At 35.1% G+C, this 20,178-nt stretch overlaps 1 protein-coding gene across 8 annotated transcripts in view; it reads left to right on the forward strand.

The window, feature by feature from the left end:
* Positions 1-20,178, forward strand: part of LOC118262712 (uncharacterized) — a 62,783-nt gene that overhangs the window by 20,128 nt on the left and 22,477 nt on the right. For all 8 annotated transcript variants that reach the window (XR_007705808.1, XM_050697577.1, XM_050697578.1 and 5 more), the window contains exons 3-4: positions 21-85; positions 488-675. Coding sequence is in view for 7 of the 8 variants with exons in the window: in XM_050697577.1 (XP_050553534.1) it covers positions 21-85; positions 488-675 (253 nt within the window). In the remaining variant the exon portion in view is untranslated. The remainder of the gene's footprint in view (positions 1-20; positions 86-487; positions 676-20,178) is intronic.

Raw genomic sequence — 20,178 nt, forward strand, 5'->3', positions numbered from 1 at the left:
ACCCCTTTTTATGTTCACAGTTATAAGATGCCGGGACCTACAAAGGTCTACAGGGAAAACGGATGACATCAATGCTTATGCAAAGGTTGGTTATAAATTATTTTATGACTTCGCTTACTGAGTGAGAGGGAACCTTAAATCGTTTTTTGTTTTACTCGTTATTGCCAATGGAAATGCGAATGATACGTTAAAGTATTTTTGCATTTTGCCTTTTTGGTTAGTGGTAATTTTTGATGGACTATAACGGTCAATTTTAGTTTTCTCTGCTGGGCTATTCTGTAACTATTAATTCTAATTAATTCTAAATATCGAAGTAAACTCGATCGCCGTCATCATATCATTGGTTGTGAGAATAATCTCGACCAATGCATGACAGTTACAGAATAGCCTAGCTGATCTTATTTTCTAGAACCTTTATATCACTCATCATACAAAATATCCTAATCATCATTATATGAGTTAAAACAATCAACTTTCTCATCATCAGGTGGTAATCAGCGGAGTTACAGAGAGCCAGTCCCTTCCATCACAAAGGTCGATCTTCCAAAGGACATCAGTGCTGTATGGCAAGCGGGAGCCGGAATTCCAGAGACACCTGAAGCTTCCACTACCAACAGCCATATACGACCATCAGATGTTACACATTTCTGTTTGGCATAGAGACAAGAAATATCGGTAAGTACTTTAACAAAACATTTACAGATTTTAAATGTTTAAAAAGGTTTAAAGTTGTCGCAAAAAAAGGTTTAATTTCGTCGTGAAAGGTCCTGAGATGGATGTTTATGTACGCAATAGGATTACGTAGAAACTAGATAAAATAATAATACAACACTAACATTGCAAGCTGTAAAACTATCAGAAGGATTTAAAAAACTGTAAAAGATACTCAACAAAATGACTTTATGGAACACAATATATTGTATAAGTAACAATAACAGCTATTAAAGAGTGGGAGAAACGTGGAAGTGAGATATTTCAGAAGGTAAGTTGAAATATAAAATATTTTATTTCCAATTTATAATACTCTATTGCTATTTAAAACTCAAATTGAGGAAAATGGGGAAAATTGGTCACATGTCATTATTATCTATTCCTGAGTTTCCCAAAGTATGGGTCGCGATCCATTGGTGGGTCGCAAGCGAGTTTTTAGTGGGCCTTGTCTGTAGAATAACCCACTAACCAACCGTTCTGTATTTTATTTTTCATATTGGTAAAAGTTTAACTTCCTCAAAGTGGATCTTGAATTTAGGAACTTAATTTAGATAGTTCATAGTCCAGACAACTGTGGAAACCACTGATCAATTCTAAAAAATATAAAACATGTTACTTTTAACCAACCTCTACATGACTACATACTCCTGACAAGAAATACCTATTACAATAGAAAATCCTAATCAATTTAATCACAGGTTCCAATTTATCGGCAACGAATAATCCTTTGGAAGCTACGGCTTATGGCGGTACTGAGCAGATTTATTGTTTTACCTATAATTAAATAAACGGTTTCAACCTTAATATTTTAAGTAACATTGATTCACCGCCTCATTGCTTTGGAAGCTAGAATTAATACTAGAAATACATTTATAGATAGGATATAATTTAGAGACTAACTCGTTGGACGAGTCGTAAATGCGACTGCCGGACAAGGGCTCTCTGGTTCGATTCGAAAGTATTACTGAGCTTTTTTCGGCTTCTCTCTCAGTATTAGCACGGAGTCTGGAATTGTGCCCAATATATGGCAATAGACTCACCTCCTATTACGTGGGCTTTATTTGGTATTACGTACCGTAGTGTGCACCTCTGCCTACCCTTTCGGCAATAAAAAGGTATGACGATACGAACATAATTTAGAGTGCTTCTAATTTTACAAAATTGATGTTAGGTACGATACGAAGTATCATTTTGGAAATGTAACCCTATTTGCGATAATGGCCGCCCCATCCCATCTATCGTTATTTTTAGGTAAACATTATGAAATGCCTTCTATTTCAGTCATCGCGTATAACCAAACACGATGACGCATGTAGACCGGGAGCCTACTTCTATAATTAAATAATTCACTCACCCTTATAAATACATGTGTTTATACAGTATGTTAACTAACAGAGGGCGTTCCTGTTAACCAGCAATAGTGTAGCATCCATACATGCTAAAAAAATATTACCATTTAAAAACAAAACAATTTTATTTTTTTTAATATTAAAATGTTCACCAAAATTTTTATATCGATACGTAAAAGAAACACTCTGTGCACGCGTAGTTGAAGGAAGGCAACGTTGCAATTTGTTGCTTATTTTTCTATGCTGATATTTTCATTTCAATCTATTAATGATATAGATTAACGAGTTTAAAGGAACGCCCTCTGTTAGTTAACATACTGTATATTTAGGTACGCAATTCCGTTATTACGTAACTTTTTTTCCAAAGCTGCCTGGAAATGTCCCATTAATATGTATCACTATCCAAGTTAATCGCATTTCATTATGGATAAACAGAGCCTTACCTGAATTTTGTATCGGGCGAGCCAGCGTAAAACAGTCGCATGCACGAAACGACGGATTCAATGTTTAATTCACGGAATATGATATTAGTTGTGCCTAGTATATATAGCTGTATATATTTGTATCATGATTATGTAATGGAATACTATGTTTTGGGCTTCGTTCCGTGTTCTGACGAATGGATATTCAATTTTATATTCTGTTACTTGTTTATTTAAATGACTTTTATGAGACTATTTGTTTATTCAATTAGATTTCGATTTACAGAGCTGTATAACAGGCAAGATTAACAACATATCTTACCTTTTTTTTACCTATTTTTTTTCTTCTAATGTTTAATTAACTATCATTAAAAAGGGCGTGGCCCTATAATAGTCAGATTCGATACATTGTACTTGTCATTAGAAAATTCAAATAATTTTCATTATTCTACACAATAACTGCTCATTAACTCTTACCTCATATTCATTATAATTACGTTCTTATACCTTTATACATAGAATTCATATTGTAATAAAAAGGTTCATATTTTTTTTATAAACTCTAACGAGGAGCTTCATTATTTTTTAGTGTAACGTTTTAACTATCACTGACCTACATTTTGCTGTTAACGATTATGACTGTACGTATGCTAGACAACTCTATTATTTAGTTTGTTGAGAATTTTAATATTTATTTTCAGCATATTTTTTCGTTATTCTTAGTTAGAAATGTAATTTTTGAGAGCTGACTACAAACTACCACACCCTTTTCTGTGTGGTAGCATAGATATAAAAGAATATAGATATTATAATAGTTATACGATATATCCTTTTATAAAGGGGGAAAATCACCCTATATATGACTTGCCTTGAGCGAGGCGAGAGGTAGTATCAGACTCTTACTGACTAAAAACCACCCCGTTCCTACTTCTGCTTTTCGAGCTGAAGCCCTGGTAAATCCACTAGGTAGTCCGCAGCTCCGGTAAATGATATAGTCTAATATCACGTCAATACTATCGGTTATAGACTTCCAAAAATCCTTCAGTTTATGAAAATTAGACCACTAATAAAATCTAGAATAATGGAATATTATAAAACTTCTATAACAAGGTTCATTGTCTTTCATTATCAAGTTTAAAACGACAAAATTTAATGGCGATTAGGTTCTAACTCATACTAACGAAATAACTTAGTTTGACTTCAAATCTTAAGAGACGCAGAACTGATTATATCATAATCAAAGGCGCTGTTTGAAAGGGAAATTATATAGGACACTGCTATATATAGAAATACATATTTAACATAGTTAATTCTTATGATATCGGCTTACTCACGTAACTGTTTGACGAGGATCTCGACTAGTTTCAAGCCATGCTAGAGGCCCATATTCATGAGTAGCATCCGCCGACTATCGCCGTCGTGTGTCGTAATTTAGTATGTCTCACAAAATTTAAAATAGTTAATAAAAACATATTGATTAACCCATAAATAACATTAAATAACAAAACACTACCCTTGCCAATTTTTCTGTAATGTTTTTCCCTTTACTAAAATGTATACGCGACCAATATCATTGCGATGGTTACATACAAAAAAAAAATAGCTGAAAAGCGAACACTTTGTCAAGTCGAGGCGACACGTGACACGAATAACATATTTCGGCTGTCGACTTCCATCTTTCTTTAGACTGAGGCGGACCAACATTTAGATACAAAAATGCCTGTAAATATGTAAAAATATTGTAAAATAACATTGCAGGGTATGTTAAACTAGGAGTGCTTTATTCAATTTTTCCTCCTGTGTAGCACTTTCATACATAAGTTATTGGGGAGGTGAAGTGACGCTGGCTCGACTGGACCTGCGCACAACGATCGATTGCTCGGCGACGCAGACCCGGGCAGTTGCGTTGCCGACTCTAGACGGACAGCGGTCCCGTTTTTGCCGCGTCCACCCTTTAAAATACGCATAGATTTTTAAGTGCCGTGCTGTGAAGTGATAGTGGTGGTTTTATTTTATTTAAACAGTGGATTGAATTTGTCGAGGGTAAGGTTATTTTTTTAATTTCTTTTTTTTTCATTAAACTGTACGTACTTGTGTCTCTGTCCGATTTATTTGTCACAGAACCTACAGCCCTACTTTTTTTTATTAATTGTCCCGGATTTTTTTCTGAGCAATTTTAGTTGTGCTTGTTTTTTGTGATATTTTACGTAGCTAGAAAAATTATTGACGTGTATAAAAAAGCTCTTTAACGAATAATAAATAAAAAATAATCTATTTAATTTACACACATCTTACATAAATACATAGAAAAAATATTTCTTCTTTTTTAAAACAAAATTTAAAAATCGAATTTATTCTATAACAATCCACCATATAAATATAAAATTTAAAAATGAAAACAAGAAGCGTATATTTACGTAATTACGACAACGACATCATTACATATTACGGAACTCATAATTATCATAATGATAAAGGTATTCATCCCCTCACAGTCGAGCCATCCCCTCGAGTCGTTAGCGGGATCTGGGTTACATCTACATGGCCAGTAGGACAAGCCCAGATGCCATTAAAAAATATATATTTAAAAGAATAAAATACGCCATTTTCGAACACCAGCTCATTCTATTTGACATAATTTGAATTTTATAGAATTGATGTTCGTTATTTCAAATTATATCTTTAACGTATTTTTTGAGGTTTTTTTCAACCTACCGTTCTGGTTAACCTATATATACATGGTTATATACAGTTACCTATATACTAGGTATCACTGGTACATAGAAGGAGTGGTTTCACTGCTAAACTTGGTTCAATGCATAGAGGATGAACTCGTTAACCTCAGGTCGGGCGGTTATAAGAGTTCTTTTGTAAGAATAATATTCTTTTTATTATAATTCTATGTATTTTGTTTGACTGAAGATACTCTTGGAGTTGCTAGATAAATGTTATAAAGATTTGTAGACAGGTTTTTGTAGTGACACCTCTATTTTACCAACATCATAATGTATTTGAATAAAGTGTCTTGATTTTAATCTCTATATTATATTTCCTAAACTATTTTCCTTTTAGCTCCTCACCCTGTAATGCCTACTAGGTGTAGTTAGCCTCTAATACACAAAACTCATTTACTTATCAATTACTATCACTATCTAAATCGTATTATTCCCTAGAAGAGAATCTGTAGTAACTACTACACCCCACTTTCTGCAAATTACGTTATTTATTTCATCATATCAACAGCATATTAGTGGCCACTGCTGAACAAAGCCTCTTCTAACATACAGAGATACTATGCTGAAAACCGCATCAAAATAGGTTCTACCAAACGCGAGATAATCGCACACAAACATACAAATGTACAGGACATACTGAGAACCTCCTTTTTAAATCGATTAAAACATTACGTATGTAACTTTAAAGCATTATGTCTACTTATCTCTAAACGTATAATTAAAGATACCATTCTTCTTCTTTTTTCTCCTACTCGATCCAAAAAGAACCATTGTCCCCTTCTTCCAAAGAAGCTAAACTAGGCACTAAACCTTTCATGAACCCTAGATCTCCTACCCCTTGACCTAGATTCTAGCTTATCAAGCTTAAAAGCTCATTTATTGAGCTTAAACACACAACTTTGAGCTGCTACCAACAATTTGTATAAAACTGTAAATTATAATAAGTAATACAGTTACAACTTTGCTAATGGAATTCGGTTTTTATGTAGATTCCATACAGTCTAATTTCCACCAAAACCAAACTATTAAACGTGGCTTTACCATAAAAAATGGCGTTGGTGTACTAAGTGAGATTGAAAATAGTCTGAATACCTAAAACACTAATAAAATGGCCGTGGGATGCCATTTCACACTTCAATGCTAGGAACATGGAATGTTTGATTAGACCATTTGCTAAATTCTCTTCAGTAGTATAGGTACTATACAATACTAGGAGTAGAGGCTGTTCTTAAAAGGGTACAATCTGGGTGTCTTCAAGTTCTGGCTGAATAGATTGCATATAAGCAGCGGAATTACTCTATCATAGAGATGGCGTTCCATTGGGACGCGTGCCATTGATGATACGGAACATAATATGACAGTGACCACTAAACATAAAACTATGATTATAAACCGGCAATGCATTTGTACCTAGTATTGTCATCTAGTAATACAGATATCTAAGTACACTGCGATGATTGCTTACAATCAGACTAATAAACATCTTTACTACTGATCGATAGAAATACTTATAATAAAAAGTAATATTTACTTGACAGCACACTTTTTTTAAGGGAGGAAAATCATTCAATGTCTTCTCCCGCCTTGGGCGAGGCGAGAGGGAGTGTCAGTCTCTTACTGACTAAAAACCACTCCGTTCCTACTCCTGCTTTTCAAGGTAGTTGCTTGTATAAGATCAGTTGTATCCATGACATATCAGTATAAAAGAAGATAGCCACATGTATACATACTCCAGTATACTGGCTTCCTCTGGGCCAATATCAGCATTTTTCCTTATCTCGGGATATCAGCGGTGGCTATTGAATTATGCATATGTTACGGATCATGGGTGAGCATTACGGCGTACCTACTAAATATAAGAGGTGTGGCTCAGGAATCTCTTTTCATATAAAATGGATGTTACAAGTCCTTTAATATTGGTCTTAGGAGACAATGGTAGTTGAGTATTCTGGCTAGAGAATATTTTTCTATTCTTTCAGGCTTTAAGAGACTTTATATTGAAATGTTTACTAATTTATTTTCCTAGTCATTTACGAGCACCTTAATCCTGGATTAGATCCTAGAAAACATTAGAAAGATATTCCCTTGCGTTTTAATTTTATCACTTAATTTACTTATTTATGCGTCATTATGCTTCAAAGTTATACAACTAGAAATAAATGTTAAATGACCCAGAGCTACAGACTACATAGCGGGTTACCGGGGCTCCAGCTCAAAAAGCAGGAGTAGGAACGATGCGGTTTTTAGTTAGTAAGAGTCTGACACTCCCCTCGCCTCGCCCAAGACGGGAGAAGTCATTTGATGATATTTCTCTTCAAAAAAGGCACAATAAATATTACCTAGATTGTTTGTACATATATAAATTACATACAAAATTCATTCACATACGTCGCAGGAGAGGGTAACACGAAATATAGGTGAGCTCCCAGGTGGAACCTCCTGGGAAATCTTAGTAATAAATGGGGCAAATTTAAAATGACCGTCGTCTTATATAACAATACGAGACATCACGCCGTTTATTTCCACAAATTGTAGGTAGAACAGTATCCATATAGCATACTCACATAAGTTTTTTAGCCATTGGTTATTTAAGAGAACTTTTTTAAAACGTGCTTAGTTTTTCTAGAGAAAGACAAGAAAATGAAGGATTCTTAACTTAACTCACTATAACTATCCCGGTGTTCACCATCGGCACCTATACTGGGGTATCAGGTAGTCTTATAAGACCAGCTTCAGGAAGGGGTAAGCTTATGGCGGTTTGATTACCGGGCTCTATTTAAGAAATACTGACTAATATTTGGTCTGTGACTTCTCTGGTGCTGCAGGTGTCCATGGGCGGCACTGATCGCTCACCATGAGGTGATAAATCTGCTTTTGACCCTTATTCCATAAAAAAGATTCTGCTTATTAGAGAGACCTATGATCAGCAATGACTGTTCTGTGACTGATCTGATGGTTATTCCTTAAAATAAAGAAATTATGAACCACTACTTCGTTCCAAAGAGGTTTAAATACTAACTTAATACTCCGTAATTGATCTAATATCTTATTCATAATACTGGATTAAATAAATATTGAAATGAATAGTTTGTATTGATCCGATAGCTAGACAGTGTTAGGTATTTATACAGTGTGTAGGTACACGCCATGGGCCAAGTTTTCAGTGTCATATACTTAGTAAGGTCAAATTCCTTGAAAGGCTTTTTCTCAGAAAAATAACACCATCGGACGTATAATTTTCGATTGTTAATATGTATATTATGTATTCTATTTACCTTTCGTAATAAGGCTACAATAGCAAATACATTAAGTCTTACGTGAATCTGCGTTATACCACACGACGGGTTCCGGAGCTGCGGACTACCTAGCGGGTTTACCGGGGCTCCGGCTCAAAAAGTAGGAGTAGGAACGGAGTGGTTTTTAGTCAGTAAGAGTCTGACACTCCCTCTTGCCTCGCTCAGGGCGGGAGAAGAGACAAGATAAGACATCCATCAATAGTTACTAAATGAATTTGATCTACATTTTAAGGCAATATTTCTACAAAGATACGTACACAAATTATCCCATAAATATACCCTAATCTCAAACAAAACTGACATTTAGACACGTTCGAACCTTTTTAAGCAAAATGTCACCATTATTAATAAACCAATAAAGAATTTACGGAACAAATTCGAAGGCAGTATCGACCCCTAATATAATATTCATATTTCATGTACAACAGCGAGTCAAAGTATACACGGCCAGTTTACACTGACCTCTCATTTTGTTAAAAAGGTAATGTGACTTAGATCATTTTATACTGGTTCTGTGTAGTATGACCTGCGTCGCCTGATGGGCCGCTACAAATGTAATTATGAACGTCAATCTATGACGGATGACAATGGAAAAGGTCAATTCTAAGTGATAGTCAGTGAATGGAAATTAAAAACTTTATTAAAAGTATGTTTTTTTAGATTTTAATTTAATATCGGTGTTTTTCTAATCGTTGCCCTACACTAGAGTTTTCTCCTGTGTCGTGGGTGCGTTTACAAACACATCACACCCAGAAACAACAATTTGTGAATCCCACAAAGAGTTAGTTTGTTTGAACGCGCTATTCTCCGGAACTACTGGTCCGATTTCAACAATTATTTTGGTTTTGGATAGTTCATTTATAGAGAAAGGCTATAATCATAAAACATCACACAACGGTCAATAGGAGCCGAGCAGAGCTTGTGAAACCGCGCGGGAGAAGCTAGTCTTCATATGTATTTAGACTTTAAGATAAAATTCCTTTAAAAATGGCCACACTATCAAAACTGGCGAGAAGCCAGTACGAATGACGGATCACAAGCTTCATCCAACTTATGCAATTGTGTGCCATGACGCACTGGGAAGATAACTTGGACCTCTGCCCACACCGAAAGGGAAAACGCGTTAAAAAGCAAGTTCAGCCAATAATAATTAATTTACACTTTTGGCCAAGCTTTTTTAACAATGTAATCAACAGTTGAATACGGTTCTCCGACTTTGTATACGTTTTAGAGTCAGTGTAAATAATTCGTTAAATTGTCTACAAACTCGGAATTTGTAATGCTAATCTATAATATAAAAATAAGTCGGGTTTTCCTTCCTAGCTCGGGCTCCGTGAGGTTTATAGCACAGAAAATTCATTAGTGGCGAAACGGAGTTCGCCGGGTTAGATAGTTTTCTTATATCTTTCTAGAGATAATGAATTGTTAAAGCAAAAATTCCTTTCATTGCTCTTTTACGTAATCAAAATAAATATTTTACCATTCTTAAAACACCAAAATTTACAATATAAACAGGAAATAAGGTTTATTAGGTCAAAAACCTAGTAATCTAGTGTCTCCTGCAGTGAAAGTGATAATGACTAGGTTAGACTGTAGGTGGTGCGCAATGACCTGACACTAATACGACCTTAAAACCTGAGTGGGCAGGCCGTACCTCTAACTCTGTGTCACTATACGGTAGTGTCAATGTACACGTGTTTTAAGTGCATTGAGAAGTGTTTGGAGTTATTTTTTTAAGTCATAACTTAATCTACCATAACTGCTTGATACCATGACGGTGATATGTTTGAGAGAAGTACAGATAGAAGTAAAATTATGCATAGCACACTTCTGAATTAAAAAAAAATGGGTTGGTCATAGTTTTAGTCGGATTTTGCCTCAAAATTGAAGCCAAAGACTTGAATACTTCCAATGGAAATTTAACATATCCGTTTGGCAGTCTCTCTAATAACACCATGGCTAAAAGTTTATGCTTATAATATAAGAAGATATCTGTTTGGATTTTTGTCATTGGGACTATCTTCATGCCAACAAATTTTATTTATTTAAAATAAAATTATTTTTGGCTGTGGTCGTCCCACTGCAGGGCAAAGTGGAAGGAGGGTAGGGAACCCTCCTTCCACTCCTCTCTATGCAGAGATTTCTTATCCTTATCGTGGGTGTCAAGTTCGTCCCGCCATCTCCTATTGGACCAACAAAACACGACACAAAATTATAATTACATGATCCCCTCTCACTAATATGGAGTAAGTAACACATTCGATAAGTAACGGAAACCGTAGTTCTTACTCTGATTGGTTAGTTCATTCGCGCCGACCAATAAGAGCGCTGAACGCGCTCGTATTTCGTTTTCGTTCAACGTAAAGCAAACTCGTACTAAGGGTACAGAAACCGTATTAATTAAACGTGTAATTACAACCGTTACGAAAGGCCAAGGCAATAAAAATATTGTTCCACGTATAGAACGACCTATCACGAAGTTCTAAAGGGCTGCAGAAAAACTATTGGAGAGTTCTCATCGTGACTATAAAAATAATAAGTTTTCTTCGCACATACGAATATGAAACAAAGTTGGATTGGTTATACTGTTTATACCTGCTTATTATAAGTTAATAGATGGATTGAGTCTATGTTCTTTGTGTTGTTTGATTGTTAAACAGAACTTGGAATTTATTTTAGAATCTTAGAATGGTTAGTTTAGTAAATAAAGTCAAAGAAACACATCAGTCCTTATTTTAAAGAGAAATTATCATCATCAACATTAACTAGAAGACGTCAATTGCTAAACAAAGGTCCCATAGTCCAATACGTTAAACGACAACTCAACTTTCAACTTCGAACGAAAACGAAAACGCGTTCAGCGCTCTGATTGGTTGGTTCATTCGCGTCTACCAATAAGAGCGCCGAACGCACTCTCGTTTCGTTTTCGTTCAACGTAAAACAAACTCGTACTAAGGTTACTGCTTACTTCTTCATCAAATAGAGAATGCAATAGTAACACTATCGATTGGCAACTGCATCGACAATAGACTATTTCAATAAAAGAGCCTCTGTTCAGTCCTCGGAAACACTCTGGTCTAGAGACGCCATTGTTATTCGAGCCATATTGAAAAATTCTCGCCGTGAATATTGTAAAAGGTGAAACAAATGGAGCGTGCGGATTGTTGAGTCTGTGGCTTCTGAGTGCTTTGTGCGAAGGTATTGCGGTAAATCATTGAACGATTCACTGCGGACTGCCAATAGGTAGCTAGCAATAGATAGCAATAGGTAGCTAGACTATGGCAATCGCATGTCAGTCGATGAATGTGGAAAATGGTTTGTTGGGTTGTTTGTAGCTTTGTAACTGATGGGGATAGGTATTGGTTGATGAAAGAAGTACCCATTGGTAATTCTTAACTCAAAAGAAAGGAATGAAGTAGCAATGAGCAATTTTTTATTGGTAGTCCAATATCTCTTCAAAATAGTCCTTTTAATTTTGTACCCGATGTCAAATTGTTAAAAGACTTTCTCTTAGATCAAAAGTTTAAACAATAAATTGTTCATCCCCAATCTTAAACTTCACAAAATAAACCGCTATAACTATATAAACTAGCAATTTCATAAAATAGGTACTCTCATAACATTACTATAATGAATTACGTATCTTTGTAAACCCAATACAATTTACAGCCCTTGAAAATAAAACCAGGAGCAGAAAAAAATACTATAAAACACGTAATATTATCAATAAGTAACTAGACGGTCTCATGGGGGCGTTATTCGCTGTTTGAGGCTATAAACACTTGGGGCTGCCGTAAAAAGACCGCTCCGTAAATCTTGGATTAGCTCCCGGGGTAACGCGCAGTTTATTTAGGACCCCTGTATATACCTAACTGTATAATTACTAGAGTAGGTGTATATATATTTTTTTAAAGATTTATATAAACAGTTGGTTAATTAATTAATTGTAAATTTATGTGCTTCTAAGAACTGTAAATTGTGAAAAACGGTAGAGGCTTTAGAATTTAAAACTGTTATTTTTTGCAAAACGCACATCTGTGTGTAAAACTAAGTAACGTTTTGCTAAACTTTTGAGCGAATACAATATGAGGTGGTTATTTTGGTTACTGTCTCACTCAATTGCTTGACGAAGAACTCGACTAGTTTCAAGCTAAGTTAGGGGCTCATATTTATGAGCAGCATTGCGTGACACACAACGCGGCACAGCTAACACAGAGAGACTAGTATTATAAAGCCACACCTAACACGAACTACTAACATGTAACACATGTCATAATGATCCAAACCTAATAAAAACTAACCTAATTTCATAGTGTAAGTCGGAAAAGCAACAAAACGAATCACCCGAAACCATTAAGAAAGTTTTTGAGCGAACAACTTCCAACTAATGCTTCACTAAAATTCGTGTCAACATTTCAGGGTTGCCACTATTATGGCAATGTTATTGGCACGTTCATTAATTAACGTGTCGTGCAAATTCAGGCCATTGCCAGTGGTTTAAAATGGCTGTATTTTTATTGTAGATAGCTTTCAAAGCTGGTAGGTAAAGCTGTCTCGTCTAGTTCACTTGATAAGCCATTTTGATTAATATGGAAAATATTTTTAAATTCTTGATGGAAAATACAAGTTGGACCATTGGTTTAGATTTCATTTTATGATATTTTCAAATTCAAAATGGAATTCTTTATTTGCAGACTATGGATGAGCTGTAAGATGTTCTTAAACAAAATTATAAATCGCCATAATCGTATTTTATGAATAAGAACTTCAATAGAATAATTAGCCTCTACATTAAAAAAAACATTCTTATTCTTTATTTAATTTTAAAGAAAACTTACTTATGTTACAAAAATAGAAGTATAGAGATATAGTAGTCATTAATTAATATAAATTATAAAATACTTTGTCGCAAACCAAACAAACTTGTCAGTCCGGAGGTTAGCCCTCTGGCCTCTGTTAATAAAGGAGGCAAAATAAAATACACGCCGGCGAATAAAATACAGAACGGCGACAATAAATACAAAGTAATTTGTTGACTTTGTTTATTGTAGCGTCCTCTTTCATTTCGCCTCGTTATTCGATTTCACGATTAGCTACGTAATCATACCGTATTTATCCTTGCGGAAATTTTAACAAACTCGAAAAGTAAGTAAAAATCACTTATTTTGTTCGGCCATGTTTAATTTTGACAAAGATTTTCGCGAAATACCTTTTAATAAATACCGAATTTAGTAAAAAAAAATACAATAAAAAAAAACACAACAAATCTTTTTTAATCTAAACAAAATCAACTGTCATTTTACGCCACAGATAATCCAACGCCCGACCATAAACAAAAAGAAAGTAAAACCAAGCATTGCATATTCATAAATTCTGCCAAAATTCGAGATAAGTTTTTATCGACATCCCTGAAGCTCGTTTTGCGGCAAACAGGGGCAGAGTGTACCAACCCTGGCTGTTTGCAGCGATGCCTTTGCTGGGGGAAAAATTATTTTATGTTTGTTTACCACTAAGCTAATGGCTCCCTGTTTGATTGGATTCCGTCAAAGGGATGTGGATGTTTGATGGGGATTCGTGGGGGATTAAATGTTTAAGCACTTTTAAAGGGTTTAGTAAAATATTTTGTTAGTTCAAACACTTTTTTGTGTACCCTTTTTAGTTAGGAATCAATACAGTTAGTAGTATAGTTGCAAAAAAAATGCAGCTGAGTAACATTACTTAATGTGAGCCGAAAGCATTTTATATTTAATCGATGCTTTACAAATCGATATTATTGAATAGACTTTTATTGATACTTATGGCTGACTATCATTTGCAGTACTTACTTAGACTTACCGACGTACTCAGAGCCATTTAATGATTACTAAACCCAGTCATTTTACATTTTTTTTAGAACAAAATCGTTACTAAATAATAATTTAAGTAATCATTAAATGTCTCTGAGTGCGGCAGTTAGAAGTCAAAACAAGAACCATTTAGTTACACGCCTAACTAAAGCACCCACATCTATTTAAGGTAGGTTAACATAAAACCTGCAACAAATACATCCATATAAAAATACAGTAGTATTCCAAACACATTTTCTAAGTAAAACTCCCCCATACTAAACAGATCACACCGCCCATCCCTTGTGTCAATATTTTTCCATCGAACTTGCACCACTTGTTAGCTTACACCATTTAATGCGATATTTCCACCGAAAGCCAACATGGCGTAACGCAGAGGGCGCGCGCGTCGTTTTTACTACCCCACCAGTTACTGTTTATAAGGCAAAGGTTAATGGCACTCGTCAAACCGTTAATGACTGCCATTATTAGTGCAAAGGCTACTGAATATTGCTTTTGTGTTAAAGTTTAATTTGTCAGTTTGTTTATTGTTTCCTTTGTTGTATAATATATTATACTCTTATACTTATTTATACTTTATGTTTTTATACTTTTTTACATATATAGCTGAAAAGTTTATTTTTTAGAACGGGTGAATCTCCGGAACTGCTGCTCCGATTTGAACATTTATTTTTGTGTTGGATAGTACATTTATTGAGGGAGGTTAGGAACGGGGAAGGAAGGAGAAAACTAAGTTTTGTATCGCGCATATTTTCTTTTTTTACACATCACTATCAAGTCAAATCGAATAGACTTGCCCTATTTCGGTTATATAAGACTCAAAGATAAAACAAACGCTGCCTTTAATTACACTTCGGATTATCCTCTAAGAACAAAAGCTTTATCAACCTGACCCCATACTATCCTCGACTAACACAGATCACTACTGAAAATATTATCCATCTCGACACCACAAGCAAACCCAAGGACTTAAGCTAGCAAATAACGAATCCACTTCACTTGTCGACAAATTCGGATACCAAACGTTCACGTCCAACCAATTTTCACTCCAAGCCTTCTAACCATAAGACCCAAAATTGAGTAACACTTGTAATTTTTTGGAATATTGTACTGTAACCCAGGATGGCTGAACAATTTTCACCCCAAGCCTTCTAACGATAAGATCGAAAATTGAGTAACACTTGTAATTTTTTGGAATATCACTGTGATCCAGGATGGCTGAACCACCAAACGACTTTTGGCACAACGCCAGAGACCAGAGCCCTTAACCGCACTCTTGCATATAAGTAAATAAAATGATATATGCGTTCATTGCTCCCATTTGTATTAAATATAAAATATATATAGTATGTGTAATATGTGTATTACATAATATATGCGCACTACACACAGTAAAATAGGTTTGTTTTTCGTAATATTTCGACAATTTGGATAGGCTACTGCTGAACAATGGGCTATGGGCCTTCTCTACATAAAAGAAGGAATTTTTGCTAAAATATGTATGTTTAGCTTAGCTTAGGTTGATTAAGATAAACCTGAACTCAAAACCCATCAATACGAGTTTGCTTTACGTTGAACGAAAATGAAACGAGAGCGCGGTCGGTGCTCTGATTGGCCAGCTGAAATGAACCAACCAAACGTAAACTTAAACATTAAGCAAACTTGTACTAGCTACTAGTAAGTTGATAGTTGGCTTACTATACCCGCGAGAAGAGTAGAGGTAGTAACAAATATATTCCACTCTACCTTTACCACACGCCGCTAATCTCCCTTTACTTTTTTATACAAGAAAAATATCCTACAATCTTGCCTGTAACAAACAACCATTTTTAAAATACTATTAAACTAGCAAGCCCCATTAAATAAGTCTGCAGTTTGTGTTCCAAAACATGGTCTACGTCTACACACAAATTTTCATATTCAAAAGAGAACTCACATTACTTTGCGTATGGAGATGACGCCATTAGTGAAATTTATTTTGGGAAAACATGTCGAGCGTTGTTGTTAAAGTTACTCCAACATTAAACGTAGGAAATATTGTGTTTGAGTGTATTAAAGTTGTTATGGAATATAAAGAAAACATCCGAATTATTAGTTCAGTTATTTTGGAGTTTTGTGCTAAATATATTTGTGTCTTTGTGCTTAATAATTACATATGTTAGCCATGCATACCACCATAGATGAGCCTAGTAAGACTGATGCTTGATCCGGAACTGCGGACTACCTACCGACTCCGGCTCGAAAATCAAGAGTAGAAACGGGGTGGTTTTTAGTCTGTAAGACTCGCCACGCCCATGGCGAGAGAAGAGATTGGATGATTTTGTCTCCTTAAAAATGCATGATCCTCTTATGTTGACAAAGTTAAAAAACTTTTAAACTAAACATGTATGAATAATTTCGATAATGAAATCAAAATTGCAAAAAAACTATACAAATCCCGTAAAAAAATTACCTATCCGAAAAATCGAACCTCATAGCAACCTAGACTAAGTCACTCAATAAAGTGAAACAATAGAGTAATTTGTATAAATTGCCAATTCATTAGGGTAGGGTGTTCGTAGCTCGCGTGATGTGAGACGATTTGTACATTTTTCCTTTACAACCTTTGACGGAGACAAAGGGCAGTTTCAGACCACATAAAATGGGAAATAGGAGTCCGTTTATTTCTGTCCGAGGTAACAGTAGCCTTTTATGTCCGTGGAAACTGTCCTACATAAACTGGATCTTAGGTATTGCGACAAAAGTTATGGAAAGAGAAAAGACTAGAATGATTGAGAGAGAACAATCTAGAGTTATGTTGAGGAAAGCAAGAGAGAGAAAGATGGAGAGAGAGTAAAAGAAAATTGTAGCGCTATCAGAAGAAAATTCGCTAGTACAAACTAAATACTGATTACAAGACATAAATCAAGACTTAAAGAATTTTCATTACAACCTACTAGCTCATTTAAATCCCAAAACCCCACTCCAAACGTGATATATTACTGAAAATCCCGTATTTTAATCCTACCTACATCGCGTGACTCCATTTTACTTTCTCCTTTACTGAAACTTTCAATTTCAAGCACGTTTTTAGGTGTATAGTTCTAGTTGTATAATATTTCAGGTTGTATTGTCATGGTTACATTTGTAGGATAATGAGGTATAATTGGATCAATTTGGCCTAGATTATCTAGTCTTATGTTAATTGGTACTAATTGGATATATTCGGTCTCATTAGTAGTAACTAGGGCAGGTATAAAAGCTATGGAGTGAGTAGTTTGACTGTATAATTAGTAAAGGTATATAATGACTGATGATATATTCGTTGATTGCAGGGAAAACTATGTTTGTTCACTGATCTTCGTTTAAATATTATATAGATGAATAGGTTGTTAAGAATGACATGCTACCTACAAAAATACCCCTAATTTCTTCGATTTGAGAAACCCTCCGCTTCAAAAAAACCTTTTTATTTTAAACCACGCTTTCTAAAACCCAAAAAGGTACTGCTTTATTCCTCCCGAACTATAAAGCCTAATATTTTACAGTAAATTGACAAAAAAGATGTCGTTCGTATCGCAAACGGTCGCGGGGCTGAGTCAGACGCGGTCTCGCGAGGACCCGCCGCCGCGGCAGCACTGCTCGCATCAGCACGCGCACCGCCACACCCAGCTCAGCCGAAAGAACAGTCTCCCAGAATGGGACCCACCAGAACAGAGAACCAGAAAGAACAGCCTCCCCGCAGATATCTTGGACAGAATGACGGAATCGACCATCAGCACAATATCAGAAGAGTGACAACAGTCTCCGTAAGTTTTGCGATTGGTGTCTCCGTCACCCTAGTACGCATGGATGCACTCCAATGTAATGCACAGGATGGGAGGAAAGGCTTTGGAACAGCCCCTTGCATGCTTAGAGGCTTATGTGATTAGGGGAAGACCCTGCACGAACCCCATAGATATATGTTGTGCGTAAATGTTGTAACTGAAGATTATATAACAAGTGACCAAGAATGTTAAGAAGAAATGAATGTTGATGAGAAGAAAGCGAGGGAAGATAATAAAGATGTTGAATATGTATTACACAAATATGAACTTTATACCCTTTCAATAAGAGCTATTGCGTGAGACTAGAATAACAGTATAATACATGTGAGTGGACACTTTCCTCTGGTGTATAAAAATTCAGCGATAACATGTCTAGACGTAACCAGCATTTGTATGTAAATTGTTACTGTGGTGTTGATTAGTAAAGTTATTGAACCTAGGAGAAATGGGACGAATAAAATCCAGGAACAAAACTTTCATTCTCTTGTTACTGTGTTACGAGTTGAAGAACTGACCAACATCTTTAATGTTTTGTTACCTAAAATTACGAACAATTTTCTGCTTGGTAAACTACACTTGCAGAGACTGAATGCTCTAAAAATAACCATGACTGTATAGATAGTGCAAAAATAACCGTTAGTTATACTTTAAATATAAATTAAATTAAGACAGATGACAAGGAAAATTCTACAAGAAAGTATAGAAACAACCATTCTTCTAAACACAAAACCTCTCACTAAAGCAAAAACAGAAATACAAACACGGTTAAAATGATTGAAAACGTTCCACCAAAATCCGTTGCAGATTTTCATTCGCTCGTCGCATTCCAATTAATATTCGTAATCAATTTATATTTCCAGTTAGTCTGTCGACTACCCGATGGCGTACAAATCTCAGCTCGCAATTTGTTTCAATTAATGACCAACGTAATTGAGGTGCTATCGATTTTACTCGTATATTCAATTTCATACATTTTTGATGCCTATATTTATGTTTGGTACGTTTCAATAGGGATGATGACGGGGTATGAAAATTAAAATTTTATTCAGTCCGTCTGTTAGGTATTAAGAAAAAATATAAGACACGTTTATTTTTACAAAATGAAACGAATCAAAGTTCAGGAGTGGAAGCAACCACGTCATTTCTACGTATAAAATGTACCTAGAAGTTACATAAAGCGATATTTGAAATGGATTTTCTTCGAAAGTAGATATTTGTTTCCGTAAGATAATAAAAAAAAAAATATTTGTCTAATGTTTTAAAATAACCAACACGGACATACAAAAAAAATTAGTCATCTACCCAATTCATAATTGAAGATTTTGAGGTTTTTAATAAACACGGTGTTGTATAATGTAACCAATTGTTTTGGCAAAAGTTATTCCTGCCTTTGTAACAATAAAGTTAAATATTTTTGTTTGTGTTTCTATTAATCAATCAAAAACTTTGTCTTGTTTGTTACTTTTTACTTTTATGTTGTTTTCTTTCAATTGTAAGGTTACAAACGATTTTATTTCTTTATTGTTACGACTATTGGCTTAGATGTCGAGGCTAAGGACTGTTGAAAACACAATTTTAGTCCTCGTCGGAGCTCCGACTTGAAGTACAGAAGTAAGAACGGGGTGGTTTTTAGTCAGTAAGAGTCTTACATTCCCTCTCGCCTCACCCAAGTCAGGATGATGTTTTTGAGGGGTTTCAAAAAAAAGGACTCTAAATTTCTTGCCTCGGCACAAAACTTTGACCATCGTTATAAACACAATCAGTAGCTAAACAATACAATCTATTCCCTCAACAAAATACAAATATGATACTATCAGAAGTTTACGCGTACAACTATTTCAGCAATTTACTTTCATATTTATACCTTTAAATAACTTTCTCAGCGCATTGCTCTATTTCATACCATCACGTAACAGCAGGAATACCTTATTGGACATAATGACACATCTAACCACTAGTTACTATAAAGTATAACATTATCTCTTATATGGAAGCAAACTCGCTCTGTAATTA

Source organism: Spodoptera frugiperda, chromosome 12, assembly GCF_023101765.2.
Source record: "Spodoptera frugiperda isolate SF20-4 chromosome 12, AGI-APGP_CSIRO_Sfru_2.0, whole genome shotgun sequence".
NCBI lineage: Eukaryota > Metazoa > Arthropoda > Insecta > Lepidoptera > Noctuidae > Spodoptera > Spodoptera frugiperda.